Source organism: Triturus cristatus, chromosome 2_1 (genome assembly GCF_964204655.1).
Source record: "Triturus cristatus chromosome 2_1, aTriCri1.1, whole genome shotgun sequence".
NCBI classification, from domain to species: domain Eukaryota; kingdom Metazoa; phylum Chordata; class Amphibia; order Caudata; family Salamandridae; genus Triturus; species Triturus cristatus.
Window position 1 is genome coordinate 421027302 of NC_140581.1, and position 15206 is coordinate 421042507.

A 15206-nucleotide genomic window follows, 5' to 3' on the forward strand; every position below is an offset into this window, starting at 1 on the left:
TGTTGTATGAATGAGCTGTATGAAAGTGACATGTATGTAGTAAGATGAGAGGAGTGATCGATGTGGGGACAATTTTTGAATTATAGTGACAATCTCATAGACTTATCAACTGTTTATACTTGTATACCCTGTGACTATACAGCCAAACATATATAAAGGAATAATGATCAATTCTGTATAGCTTAGCCTTTTTAGTAAAAAGAAAATAATTCAATGTATATCAGAGAAGAATGTATATAAACAAAAAATGAAAAATAATTTATAAAATTAAATGTAATAGATAAACAGTATACACTTTTGGTGATTTTTTTCTTTATGTGAACCCACAAAAAGTAAACAGCAAAGTTAAAGCAATATAGGTCGAGAGGGATACTTACTAGTATAGTCTGTATCTTAATATTTACATAAATATATGTTTTTAAATTTATGTAATTTTTTGCTGTTTTCACTGTTACACTCATTTTTTTTTTAATTATTTGCACTAGAAAGGCATATATAACTAGAGATCTATGACGTCTATAAACTTAGAAATTGCCTAGGGATATACATCTCACTTGAACAATGCAAGAATATAAATTTCTGAGAAATGACAACCCGACTATACCCATTATTTACTTCATCCCCAAGATTCATAAAAACCCATTGACGTCCCCAGGACAGCCCATAATTTCTGCTCGCAACAGTCTACTGGAAAATCATCTCAGTATGTGGACTATTTATTACAAGATCACGTTCAGCAGCTCCCTGCATATATTAGGGACACTGGGGATTTTCTATCTAAAATTCATGATTTTGGGTGGCAGAATGATTTCTTACTAATAACCTTAGATGTAACAGCACTCTATACGAGTATCAACCACCAAGATGGTTTGAGGGCCTTACAACAGTATCTCAAAAGGAGACCGGCCCATTCTAAACAACACAGCAAGATGCTTTTTGACATGGTTGAACTTTGTCTACATAATAACATCTTTATGTTTCAGAGTGCACTATATCAGCAATTACGGGGTGTTGCAATGGGGCCCAGCTTCTCCCCCAGTTATGCCTGTCTCCATATGGGATGGTGGGAGGAGCTGGTACTGAGAAAAATCCCATGAAGCATTTTTCCACAACTATGTTAAACTGTGGTTGCGGTTTATTGATGACCTTTTTATAATCTGGCAAGGGACTTTGTCAAAAGCACAGAATTGTATTGAGGGTCTCAATAGGAATGATAATAACGTGCAGTTCACGGCAACCATCAGCGCAGAAACAGTGAATTTCCTTGACGTCCAGATATATACAAGTGAAGGCAGAATTGAAACAAAGATACACAGGAAGCTGACTGCTGGCAACTCTGTGCTGCACGCATGCAGCTCCCACCCCAACATCTAATACAAAGTGAAATGCTTAGGCTCAGAAGGATCTGTAGCAATAAGGATGATTTAAAAGCAGCACAGTTAGCAAATAATGCCAGATTCCTAGAGAGAGGATACTCAAAAAAATGTATCAACTTGGCCATAAATAAGAGCAAGGCATTAGCCAGGTTGGACCTACTCAGGAACTCTAAGCATCTAGAACAGACTCAGGCAACCATGTACGCTAGCAAGGCACCTGAAGATGGGAAATATACCTTCAGAATGATCTTAGGGTACAGAAGACAGGTAAAAAAAAAATCAAACAAATCATTAGAAGAAATTGGCAGATAGTCCTCAGTGATCCTGTCATAGGCCATATGCTACCAACTAAACTTGCGGTAACCCACAGCAGAGCACCCTCAATGAAAGACTGCTTGGTAAAGAATAATCCCAATAGCCAAACAGGAGTCACGTGGTTAGCGCAACGCAAAGGATTTTACAAATGCAAACTATGCAAAGCCTGCCCGTTTGCATAAATAAAACTTCATACGTGACACATTTTGGCAATCGGGAACACACCATAAGCATGGCCGTAACCTGTAAGATAGATCATGTCATCTATGTGCTGGAGTGCCCTTGTGGCCCAAGGTATGTGGGAAGTACCAAACTCCAGGGCCACAAGAGGGTACTCCAGCACAGCCATCAAGAATCAAGATCAGACTTACCCCGTGGCACGGCATTTTGGGGAAATACACAATTCTGACCCAAAAGATCTTAAATATTACTTAATAGATGCCATCCTACCTAACAAAAGAGGAGGCAACCGAAAAAAGGCCCTGCGCAGATAAGAGATCCGATGTATTCTAGATTTAGATTCTAAACATCCAGGTGGACTCCCCACCACTGAAGACCTTTACAGATGTTTATAAACTAGATAAGGGGTTAGAGAGCACAATAACATGGCGGCTGGCGAATAATGTAACGATGAATGGATTCAGCCAAATCAGACAACGAACCTACGCCGCACTCCCAATCAAATTCACAGGTTTTTTTAAACAAACCATTTTAGCATTTTTAACTTTGGTGTAAATTTGCACATGCACTTTTGAAACTGTCTTTTGCACTAGCACTTTATGTAGTCGGAAAGTTTACAACACCAATGTTTACAATTCAATGTATAAAATTACATATGCACTAGCAGTTTATGGAGCCAGACTATCGACAAAAATGACATCTTTTAGGACTGTAATTGACAATATTTGCACTAGATGTATTATACATGGATGTTGTAATTGTTTTTAGGTAGTTATGCACCGCCATGAGTAATGTGATTTTAATGGAGGATGACAGCAACTGTAAGCTTGAGAAGCCCAATTTGATTGTAGGAATTTATACCAGAATTGAATCAAACTGCTTAACATTACACTTCGGGATCTTAGTTGAACAAATCAAGATGGGGGGCTCTCAGAATCTGGCTGTGCAATAGGACAATGTCTGAAAGCATGAAGTATTTTGTTCATGTCTACGACTACGTATTCTTGTTGCACTTGTCACTTTAAGAAATGGGCACAAAATGGTAGAAAAAACAAACTGAGGCCGTGGAGCGCGTCGTGTGATGAAGGCCCTCCAGGGCTGAAACGCGTAATGGCTACTGTTTGGTAACGGAGAAATAAAGAAACTATACCAGCACAGAAGTTGTAGTCCGTGCTCCACTCCTTGGGGAATTACGTCAAGAGGTGGGTGGAGTGCTTTCGAGATATATATATATATTTAGGGTAAGGGCATTTTTAGGGTTTAGGGGTAGGTAAGGGTGGGTTTAGAAAAAGAAGAAATGTCGAGACTTCAAGTCCGTGAACTGACAGCTTTATTCAAATTACACAGAGGCAGCATACACTCTTTCCTGACGCGTTTCGACAGTAATTGCCTTGTTCACAGGACAGCTTAAACTTAGTTTGTGATACCATTGGCCTTAAATAATCATGTCCACGTGACCTGAATTGCCAGCATATAACATCCACAATGCACCAATGTTGTAAATAAATGTTCATGCTTGTTAAGCTCAATAGCACAGAATCCATGGTAAAGTGCTTTTACAGTGCAAAATGGTTTTAAAAAAGTCACGCAGAACATGAAAAAGGCTTCCAAAATTAATTGCAGTTAGCTCGTAAGCTGCCATATTCAATCTGTTTAAAAAGCGCAGTTGCACACGGAAGTGCAAGATGAAAGCTTCCATCATGTCGCCCTTTCTCACCTCCATAAATGCATATTTCCAGGAAAGTTCCACTGTGGTGCAAATGGGGCAGCGGGACATGCTCCCCAAATTAAGTCCAGGATACAGTTCTCCACTTTGCTAGGAGCCCCCTACCCTGCAGGGCGGCCTCGTATGAACAGGCAAGGAGTCTCCTGTCCTTCAAAACCACAAAAAAGAAGAAATGTCGAGGCTTCAAGTCCGTGAACTGCCAGCTTTATTCAAATTACACAGAGGCAGCATACACTCTTTCCTGATGCGTTTCGACAGTAATTGCCTTGTTCACAGGAGAGCTAAAACTTAGTGCGTGATACCATTGGCCTTACATCATTATGTCCACGTGACCTGAATTGCCAGGATATAATATCCACAATGCACCAATGTTGTAAATAAATGTTCATGCTTGTTAAGCTCAATAGCATAGAATCCATGGTAAAGTGCTTTTACAGTGCAAAATGGTTTTAAAAAAGTCACGCAGAACATGAAAAAGGCTTCCAAAATTAATTGCAGTTAGCTCGTAAGCTGCCATATTCAATCTGTTTAAAAAGCGCAGTTGCACACGGAAGTGCAAGATGAAAGCTTCCATCATGCCGCCCTTTCTCACCTCCATAAATGCATATTTCCAGGAAAGTTCCACTGTGTGTGCAACTGCGCTTTTTAAATGGATTGAATATGGCAGCTTATGCGCTAACTGCAATTAAGTTTCCTCAGACTCCAGCCAGTGCTGCCGCTGCTCGTGAGGGCAGATTCACTAATACTTTGCAACACAAACAACAACAAATTGTTGCACACTCCGGGGATATATTTTCAAGATTTTACTCTGCCACAAACAAGAAAAGCAACGTCGGACGGGTTTCGGCCTCCTGGCCTTTGTCAATGTCGATGCGGACGCCATTATTTAAAATACTTTAGTAGTAAATGATTGGGCGGCAGCACCCGTGCCATAGAAACAAACAATGTTGATACAAAAGCCTTACATAAATCAATCAGTAAGGTGGCGGCCATCTTATCAAGGTGACTCTGCTTTCTCCAACCATAGGAGTTCTTGTTTTCTTCTTATCAAATATACATATTATTCATTGTTTCTTTCACAATATTAGTCAAGGTACCTTGATGTATGCATATATAGAGTTGTTAAAGTTTATCCCTTGTAATTCATAGGGCACCTTCAGTAAATAAATTACTTCCTGGTGTCTGGCTACTTGTGTCAATACACTGGGAAATGCCGTAATGGCAACTAAAAATATTTCCTATAGTAGGTCAGGATACACTGGACACTTATTACGGCAGTCAGGCTATAAATGGCAGCTAATCCCTGTTCTGTTTGTCCCTTCTGAAATTTCTCTCCACATCCAAATAGTATTGTGAATGAGCTTTTAAATCTTCAAATGTATACATAGGATCACCCCTGTTGTGACACGTTCCTCAATTGCAAGTCAAGTCGCCGACTTGACTTTGGAAGGGGGACAGGAGAGGTGCACTTTCTCAGACCGGCGATGTGCACGCTCACAGGGTGTGTATCAGCTCGCTAGTGAGATCTATTGTCGCCAACTTGACTTTGGAAGGGGGACAGGAGATGTGCACTTTCTCAGACTGGCGATGTGCACACTCACGGCATGTGTATCAGCTTGCTCCAGGACAGCACATGGGCACGTGCATGGCGTGTCTTTCAGCTTGCGCCTGGAGCTTGCCCCCGGACAGCAGATGAGCACACGCAGGCGTCTCTATACTTTCAGGCGCTCCCACCCACCGCGCGCTCGCCTGGACAGCCCCATCGGCCTGAGTTGGACGCGCACAGCGTCTCTTAACTTTCGAGCGCTCCCACCGCGCGCTCGGCTGGACAGCCCCATCTGGCTGAGTTGGCGGCGGGTCGGCGCTTTGTGCACGGCTGAGGAGAAGCGCTGTTTCTCACTCAGAAGGGACTCCGCTCGCGCCCTGTCGGCATCCTCCCAATGCGCTCGAGGCTGAAGGCGGGAGGCTTCTGCGGCTGCAGTCCCCGTGTACTTACGAGGTGAAGGAACAAGGTGGACAAAAAGAGGTAGGGTTTGTTTCAAATAAAGCATAATTATAACATCACTGTAAACGATTGGCCTGATGATGACAGCGCAGTAAATCGAATAAGTGCTGTTGCTCATTAGTTGACTCGATTCCAAATGTGTACGGCGTCTCTTTTACTGAGGAGATGTGCACGCGTACAGACACGCAATGTGCACATCTCCTGTCCCCCTTCCGTTGTCGCAAGCCTTACGCAGTTTCACTTTGGTAATGTACATGCGCGCTCAGTTCGGGATGTCCTCAAGCCCCTGTGAGCGACGCGCTTTCGCTTGTTTGTCTTGCATCTGCGAATCTGGTGTGAGAGCGCTTGTAAAGCAACACCTATGTTTTAGTGTATTCCAATACCCCAGGGGAGCCCACAGTAAGTGGCACTGCTCCAGCCCTAAACTGGCCTATCCACATGGCAAAGGGCCGGCCTGGTCTGTCTAACACTGCCCCGTTTCTTTACCCACCTTTCAGAGGGAGCGGCTTCACATGCGATTAACCAGCCTCCAGTTCGTTCCACCTATCTGAGGCATCATACTTCACTGACCTTGGCCCAGCCCTACCCCTCTTTTTAAGTGAGATACAAAACAGGAGTCTCTCATAGGGGCGTGACCGCTGTAATAAAGGACGTGGCTTAAAACAGAAGCTAAAAATGTGTGCTTAGCATATTGTGCCGCCCGACTGGTATTTTGCTGCTTCTGTCTATCCATCCAGATATATTACACAACAAATAACATTACACCTACTACAAGCCCGGACTATTGGCTTAACATTGCTTTCCATCCGTTGCTTTTCTGTCCATCACTTTCCCCCTGTTGTTTTTTTTAATTATTCCGTTACAAGCGCACAGCTTTTTTTTTTATTAACGTTGCTTTCCACCCGTTTTTTAAAATTCTTTTACAAGTGCTGCTTATGTCATGCCGCCTTCCTAAACAGCAATGGTAAACTCCCTTGTTTTCAAAACGGCCACTTGCAGTTACACTCTTCATGTACAACAGGATTCGTGGGGTTATTTTGTTTTATGGCTGGAAAAGGTAGCGTTTAGTTTTTTTTTTTTTTTTAAGTGGTGTTTAATTAGTTATTCGCTTGGAAAATGGATTTAGACTTCATTGTCATTGCAATTTTTGACATGCTTCAAAAAGCATTTGTATGCTCCGATTGAGTGTGTACTCAGAAGTACCCCATGGCACAATTAGGCACTGACTTAAGTGATTCCCGATCATCGTGCACTAAGTAGTCCGCCGAAGTAGGCGCCTACTTCTGTGCTTAGAGTGAAGGTATGGCTGGCAGACAACTCTCAACAAGCATTTGCAATGCAATAGGTCTCGCAATTACGGAGTTTGAGCTATTGGCACTGTAAATGACAATGCCTTTTTTTGTTTTGCTTATTAAAACATAAATAAAAGGCATTGTCATTTACAATGCAACAGCTTAAACTCGCGTAACTGCGCGACCTATTGCATTGCAATGCAAATGCTTGTTCTTCTACTTGCCCACTGTGTAGACACTAAGTGATATTAATGGTTTATCTACGGAATTGATTTGGGGACCCCAAAGACCATATGGGCTGCAGGAGATGGATGGAAAGGCGCCTGCCCATTTAGCAGCACTAGGAATTTGAATATCGTTTGATAGTGTTGCACCAAGGCTGGGAAGTGTAATGATTCTATAAACTTTTTTCGTCTTACATGCTCACGATTTCGGGTACATTATTATAATGTACACAAGTCTCATATAGAAACCTGTTTTGTAACGGCGGTTGCCCTAGCTGCTAGACTGCCTTCGAAATTGATAAAAACAGCACAGGTGATGCAAGGCAAGAACGCATCCGGTGGGCATTTTGTTTTTGTGCCCAGGAATACGCCCAAAAGTGTAAACAAAAGAAGGGAAGCGCCATGACAGTGCATCTTGACCACTTGTGTGTAAAGCTGCATTTATTGTGTAAAGTTGCTAAATGATGAAAACACAGGCAATTGTTTTTTCTTACAAATTACCCACTTAAAAAGCAACTGTAGCTACGTGCTTAAAGCTACACACAAATAAAAGTAGTACCGTTAAAAATAAATAATGGTTTTCTTTGTAATACGCTTTAAACTTTCTTTTAAAATATATTTGCTTACACGTTGGTTTCGTAAGTGTATTCATATATTGTAATGTACTGGCATTTGTTTAGGAAAAAAAGGAGACTGCAAGTCTGCTATAGTGTGAAACATTAGCACGTTTCGCCACTTGCGAAAGGAAACCAGGACAAGCTAATTCAGTTCCAATAAGCCTTGTAGTAAAGATCGTAATCTTTTGTTCTGCAGCATCTGTGAGATGCAAATCAGCACACAGCAGGATACTAAGCTTGTAAAACAAACTGTAGGTCACTGCTGAAGTAAGGGGTAAAAGGAAAATAAATAAATAGTTAAGGATAACTAAACAAAAGTCTCGTAAGTTTAACATATATCCTGTCATCGAAGTTGGATCATTGTCAACCAAAAGATAATAACGTGAATCATTTTAGTTCTGTTAAATAATTCAAAAATATTATCTTGTGTTTAATGATGACGCCATACACATTCACATAGCTCTTGTGAGCTTATCCCTCACCATGATGCAGGTTCGCGCCAGGCACAAACATCTGTTTTGCATTAGGAGAATGTCCTGTAATCTCCTCGACTATACAGATAAAGACCCCTTTACATTCTATATAGTATGCCTGTCTTGAAGGCCTTACAATGTTTTGTGGAATAAAAGGAGCGCATCTTTTATTTGTTTCCTGACGTTTGACTGACTCTGCCATGTGGTGGACTATCATTACAGCCTGTGCTGACAATTAAGTGCTGGCGCTGAACAACAGAAACCACCTACTCAAATTAAGCACTGGATCAAAGCTGACCAAGCTCTGCAGCTTCCATATGCATACTATATAACGACTGAGGCGTCCGAATGTCAGCAGACTCCTTCCCAGGGCGCCCGTTTTCATTGGCCTCGAAGCCCGGAGCCCGAATTTCCAGTTTTACCCCCGTGTGATGCTTTCCCAGGCACTTGATACAAGTGCCTGCCCTGTTTACGCTCTGTGTGCCTGGCGGACCTGCTATTACAAAAACCTGCACAGAAAAAGGCAGACCTTTTCGTTTGGTTATTTTCGTTTCTGCCTTGTTTTTGAAGAGAGGCGCTTTAGCTTCCTGGGTGAGACTAAGCTTAGCGTCCTTGTTCTAAATATATTCTGAGACCCCCCGCGCTGGTCTAAACACGTGCACCAACCACCCCAGCTGCTTAAAGGGACAGCTCGTATATTTATTTCCCAGCTTTGTTCTGAGGACCCACGCTCTCTCTTGTTTATGTTTTCCACACGCGTAGCACCCCCGCGGGCTCCAAAAGGCTGCTCGTTTCGTTCCCAATGTGTTCTGAGGCCCCCACAGCTTGCCTTGTTTATGTTTTCCACACTTGCAGCGCCCCTGTTGTTCCCAACAGGCAGAAACTGGGCGTTCACAGACTCTATTCTGAGACAGGCCAGCGATGCGAGGCGGGAGACTGACTGTTAGGGAGACGGAGTTGGTGTGAGGGGGGAGGGTGGGTGCGAACATGACTTTTCCAACCCTTAAATGCGCTGTACCCAACTACACGTGCGATGCGAAGATTGGTCAGGTGTGGGGTCGGGCAGGGGTGGCAGTGATATTAATAAGATAAAAATAATATTGTTTTTCACACAGCGCTTGATACCGCATTCCTGTGGTTTCGAAACGCTGTAAATAGCAGATACTAATGTTACCCAAATGAAAGGCACTCAGTCTGATGGTAGTCAGTTTACGTACCTGGGAAGGAGGATGGTTGAATCAGTCTTCCTTGAATTCATACTCATGAACAGCAGAGCGCCTCATACCTCTGTGGCGAGGGACTACGTCTAGGAGCTATCATGCTCGTTATATTCTGAATAATAAAAAATTGCATAACATTGTGAACCGCAGCGAGATCATGCATTTGTAAAGTGCACTATAATAAAATCCAACAATAGTTTTGTCTGTAATTTTAAAAGAATCAATATTCAAATGTAGAATGTTAAGCTATATATCGACAAGTATCACAAGTTAAATCCATTCGATAGATATACAAGGCCCCTCCCTTCTAATTAGCTATGCCCCATGTACATATCCCACTTATTAGACATTCACAGGCCATTTTGCTGCAGTTTTATACAGCGCAAAACTCAGCCTGAAGGCATTGGACCGCTTCACATGAGCACTAGTTACATTACTGAAGTTCAGAATCATTTTCCTTTCAGCACAGGGACATTAAGTGGTTTGCCCAGAATCACAAGATGTTGAGGTGACGCCGGGACTCGAACCTGGTTCCCCAGTTCCAGGGTCGGTACCGTTGGCTGTAAGTAGACATCCTCGCTTCACTCTCCAACTTTCCTGGTCCTCCTCTGCCCTGCCATTAACTCGGATGTACCATTTTGTTTTCTTGCTGCCTCGCAGAAACGTGACATTTCGAGTTCCTCAGCAGTGCATTCGCCGGTCAGAATAATTTACCGTAGTTAAATGAAAGAAATTCACATTGTGTCATGTATTCCATTTTCAAGTGTTCCCGATGTTTTTGCATTAGGAGAATGTCCTGTAATCTCCTCGACTATACAGATGAAGACCCCTTTACATTCTATATAGTATGCCTGTCTTGAAGGCCTTACAATGTTTTGTGGAATAGAAGGAGCGCATCTTTTATTTGTTTCCTGACGTTTGACTGACTCTGCCATGTGGTGGACTATCATTAAAGCCTGTGCTGACAATTAAGTGCTGGCGCTGAACAACAGAAACCACCTACTCAAATTAAGCACTGGATCAAAGCTGACCAAGCTCTGCAGCTTCCATATGCATACTATATAACGACTGAGGCGTCCGAATGTCAGCAGACTCCTTCCCAGGGCGCCCGTTTTCATTGGCCTCGAAGCCCGGAGCCCGAATTTCCAGTTTTACCCCCCTGTGATGCTTTCCCAGGCACTTGATACAAGTGCCTGCCCTGTTTACGCTCTGTGTGCCTGGCGGACCTGCTATTACAAAAACCTGCACAGAAAAAGGCAGACCTTTTCGTTTGGTTGTTTTCGTTTCTGCCTTGTTTTTGAAGAGAGGCGCTTTAGCTTCCTGGGTGAGACTAAGCTTAGTGTCCTTGTATTTTAAAGGAGTAGATTGTCAAACTGAAAGGGGCTGGTTGTGTCCTGAAATTGGTTTCAAGAACACGAAATTGGTTTCAAGAACTTGCAGGCAGCTGGGCCTCGCTTTAAGCCCCGGGCCATGGAAGGCGACCAGCAGTCCTCCTCTGCCCTGCCATTAACTCGGATGTACCATTTTGTTTTCTTGCTGCCTCGCAGAAACGTGACATTTCGAGTCCCACAGCAGTGCATTCGCCGGTCAGAATAATTTACCGTAGTTAAATGAAAGGAATTCGCATTGTGTCATGTATTCCATTTTCAAGTGTTCCCGATGTTTTTTGCAATAACAGCGCTGCAAATGAACCTCAGATGTTCGCGGTTTGTAGGATTCGAGTTACATGGAGGGCAGGAGCACGTGTGGAATGGTAAGACCCAAGTTAGCTTGCATTTGGAACGGAGCAACGCGACCAGAAGTTGCAGTGCCAAGTAAACAAGCATTGTGGCCGCACGCGCGCCTCGAGCTTAAAGTTAAAAAAACCCAAACTGAAGCTGACGGAGTGGGAGGGGGAGTGGGGGCGGGCACGCAGGCTGCCAAATGGTGCGATGAATCACGGCTAAAGTGAAAGCAAACAAGTGGTTGCAGGCCTCCAAATGGTGCGCGCGCCCGGACGGGTCACATGCACTGTAGTTGGAGGCCTGCAAAGCCACTGTTTGCACTTCCAAAACGCGCTTACTATAAGTCTCGCCAGAGCCAGCGCTAAAGCGCTGGTCAGGCGAGACCTAAAAAACATGTGAACAGGGGTGATGGAAAATTTACGTCTTATCTTACCAGGTTAATCATGCCAAATCTCATATTTTACAAACACTCTCCCTTCCATCTCGCTCTTGCTCGCAAACACACTCTACACACAGGCGAGCGTTTCCTCCTGCTGCCACATACCCTCCTGCGTATGTCACCAGGTCGCTCTTCTCCAATCCCCTGCTGTCCCTGCACCCCCTACAGTGTCAGCCAGCCCTGCGCCATCTGCCAACCCCCACCATATTCTTCCAGGACTACAGACTTCGTTTCCTACCCCCGCCAGGACGAAGGCATCGAGGCAGAACCTTTCAGCCCCTGACGCCACCTCCATACAGCTACTCCCTCCCCGCATTCCTTACCGTTACGCTATACATCGTGCGATGCCTTGCAGCGTGTCCCCAGAGCTCACGGGGTGCTCGGTGTACCTCTCTGCCCAGGCAGGCGCTCAAGGACACTTCGGCCTCGGATTCAGACTCGGAGCCTCAGCGCCGATAGACGGCGTGTCTTCTCTAGCGATACTCAGCTTGTGCCGGGACAGCCGATGTGCATGCTCATGGCGTCTTGTGCGCTCCCACCGCGCTTTCAGGTTTGTTCGTGCCCTACAGCAACTATCAGACATCAATTAAAATGTCAAGAGAAGACCCGTCATTAATCGCCTTCCTAGAAACAGACCGGAGGTTTCTGTAGTGGAAAATTTGACTCATCCTAAGGCAGCGCAGATGGTTAAACTGCCTGCTGCTAAGAAAGTGTCCCACTAGTTTTGCTTTCCTTTGGCGTACAGTTTACCTATTTTGTTTAAAAATGTTTCTCCACATTTGCGAAAAGTACTGAGGGTAGTCTTATGGGTAAGCTCCTTTTCTCACAGAAAATCAGAGAGCCCAGGGCGCATTGGACAAACATGAGCACTGGAAAAAACAAGGACGTTCCACATGACCCGTTGACTCTTCTCTCTTTGAAAGAACCAAATACATCTCATATTTATTTATTCCCACTGAGCCAGAGTAAAGCAGTTCTTTATTGCACACCTTCACCTCTGGTGGGTGGGCTGTGCTTTTAGGAGTCTGCAAGGCTTCTGAAGGTTGTGAAGCATTGGTGCAACAAAAAATTAAAGTAGTTCAGGCAATATGAAAGATTTGTTGATGGCATTGTTCTAGGGCTGGAAGGAACGGACTCTGTCCGTCTTCAAAAGCCACCTTCACTGCTTTGTCATTAGTTAACCAAGTCTGCCAAGGGAAACCCAGATGGCTATCGGTTTCTGTATATTTAGAGCTCCCTTAAATATTTCAACATGTCAGCCACGGAAATTAAAGAACGCGAGGAGGCAGCTTCTCAAATATTCAACGGTGAATATACAGAAACCGATAAAGGCTTGGGGGCGGTTCAAAAAGGTGGAGCAGTAAGCGATTTGAAAACGCATTTAAAACGCTTAGAGAAATTGCACCGTCTGGAGCTTTCCAAATGGTGGGAATCAAAGTCCTTACAGCGGTACCTTGAAGTACAGCGAGTGCCCAGAGGATTGCGCATAATGGTGACACCTACATATGAAGAGCCCAATACAGATATGTTACGAGAGTGGGCTGCAAACAATAATGATGCCTCAAGAAGAATGTTAGCCATCCTGATCAAATAGGCGGATATTGATCGAAAGAAGATTCTTGCTGAAATCGAGACACTGTCGGACATTTTGAGTAAAGAAGAAGATCAAGAACAAATTAAATAATTCAAGGTAACAATGAAAGATAGAATACAAAAGTTGGAAGCCTCTATAAAGGAGAGGAAAGCACAAAAATTCATTAGAGATAAACAAGACTACGACAGAGGCCAGATCTATACCTTTGCAAAGAAATTCGACAGTATAAGACGCAACAAAATTGGAAAAATAAAGCAAACCAATGCAAGAGATGCATTCGGAGCATAGAGGTATACAAAGCTCAGAGGTAGACACTGATCGGGATGAAGAACAACAAATACAAGGCCAGACACCAACTGTAATCGACAAGTTCGATTTTTTACGAGAAGAACGCAGGTTCAATCTGTGACCAAGGCCACAAATAAAGACATCAAAACCACTAAGAGGAAGAGGCAGAGGACAAAGAGGAGGAAAGGGGCAGCCCGCAGGAAGAGGGCAACAAGGACAGGAGAAGAGGAAGAACAATCGACAATAACAACGTCTAATGAAGGAACAATAATAAATCTAGCAAAAGTTACTCTAACCAGCCAAGAAGAAGACATATTAAAATTGGGGCTAACATTCTGCCCAGAAACCAATCTAGACTATGTTCAGACCAGAATAGATTTATTCAAATTCATTAGACTACTGAAACTAAGGAAGCATTTTTTGTCCAATCCAGTGCAAAAAGCTACTTGTACAAATATAAGTACTCCCCAAGAAGAAGGGCTGCAAGTGGGAGATTTTGACCTAATGATGGAACTCAAAAATATGGATATGGATAATATTACAGAAACAAACGAAACAAGAGCAGAAAAAATTGCGCAAGAAGAGAACTTATCCATTGCACAAGATGCGCCAACCAAATACTGGCTCAAATATAGCACTGATTGAGGCTATATTCATTGTATTAATATCCTCTAATTTCTCAGGGACCATTGTCTCCTGCAACAAATCAGTTCCCAAGGTCCCTGACCGATCTCCTTTGGGTGCCTTTGTTCTTTACATATACTCAGCTCTATATGGGGCACACAGCGCCAGAGAACGCCAGACTTTGTACACTGCGGGGCCCATCCAAGGGCATGCATCAGGAACTCTGAGTACATGGCACCTATTTGTGTGGAATTGCTGCACTACAGGTCCATAATTCTGTGGGGGGCCGTGAGTCAAATGCTTATTTAAGTAGCTTATCCGAAGGCAGTGTATTATTTAAATAAAGGGTGCGGTCAGAAAGCCCGTGCACTTGGTGAACTAAGCCTATGATAAGGATCATTCCGAAACGTGTCAGGCTGCTCCTGCTTTGTGTTTGGTCTACTGGGGATTGTTGTAGCCCGAGTGCTCCCTCGCCTGTGGGCAACTTGGAGCGACATATTTACACGGCGGCCCGGCCGTGGAGGGGGCACCACCACGAGGAAGGAAGCGGGCCATGGAGCTGTGAATCGTGCTCAGCTCTATATGGGGCACACAGCACCAGAGAACGCCAGACTTTGCAAACTGCGGGGCCCATCCAAGGGCATGCATCAGGAACTCTGAGTACATGGCACCCATTTGGGTGGAATTGCTGCACTACTGGTCCCATTATTCCGTGGGGGGCCGTGAGTCAAATGCTTATTTAAGTAGCCTATCCGAAGGCAGTGTATAATTTAAATAAAGGGTGCGGTCAGAAACGCCGTGCACTTGGTGAACTAAGCCTATGAATAAGGATCATTCCGAAACGCGTCAGGCTGCTCCTGCTTTGTGTTTGGTCTACTGGGGATTGCTGTAGCCCGAGTGCTCCCTCGCCTGTGGGCAACTTGGAGCGATATATATCGATATATATATATATATATATGTGTGTGTGTGCGTGTTTGTGTATATATAGATATATGTGTGTATATATATATATATGTGTATATGTACGTATGTGTATATATATATATATATATATATGTGTGTGTGTGTATGGTCATGTGATCAAGGTCGGTCATCGGCTGAAACGTGTG

The 15206-nt window shown here is 43.8% G+C and overlaps 1 protein-coding gene across 3 annotated transcripts in view; it reads right to left on the reverse strand.

The window, feature by feature from the left end:
• Window positions 1-15206, reverse strand: part of CENPK (centromere protein K) — a 569542-nt gene that overhangs the window by 492041 nt on the left and 62295 nt on the right. Inside the window, exon 1 of one of the 3 annotated variants that reach the window (XM_085631756.1) lies at window positions 11915-12133. The exons of the other annotated variants lie outside the window; for them this stretch is intronic. Within the exon in view, the coding sequence (XP_085487882.1) occupies window positions 11915-11929 (15 nt within the window). The 5' untranslated portion in view covers window positions 11930-12133. Of the gene's footprint in view, window positions 1-11914; window positions 12134-15206 lie in introns of those variants that run through there. 3 annotated transcript variants of the gene reach the window in all.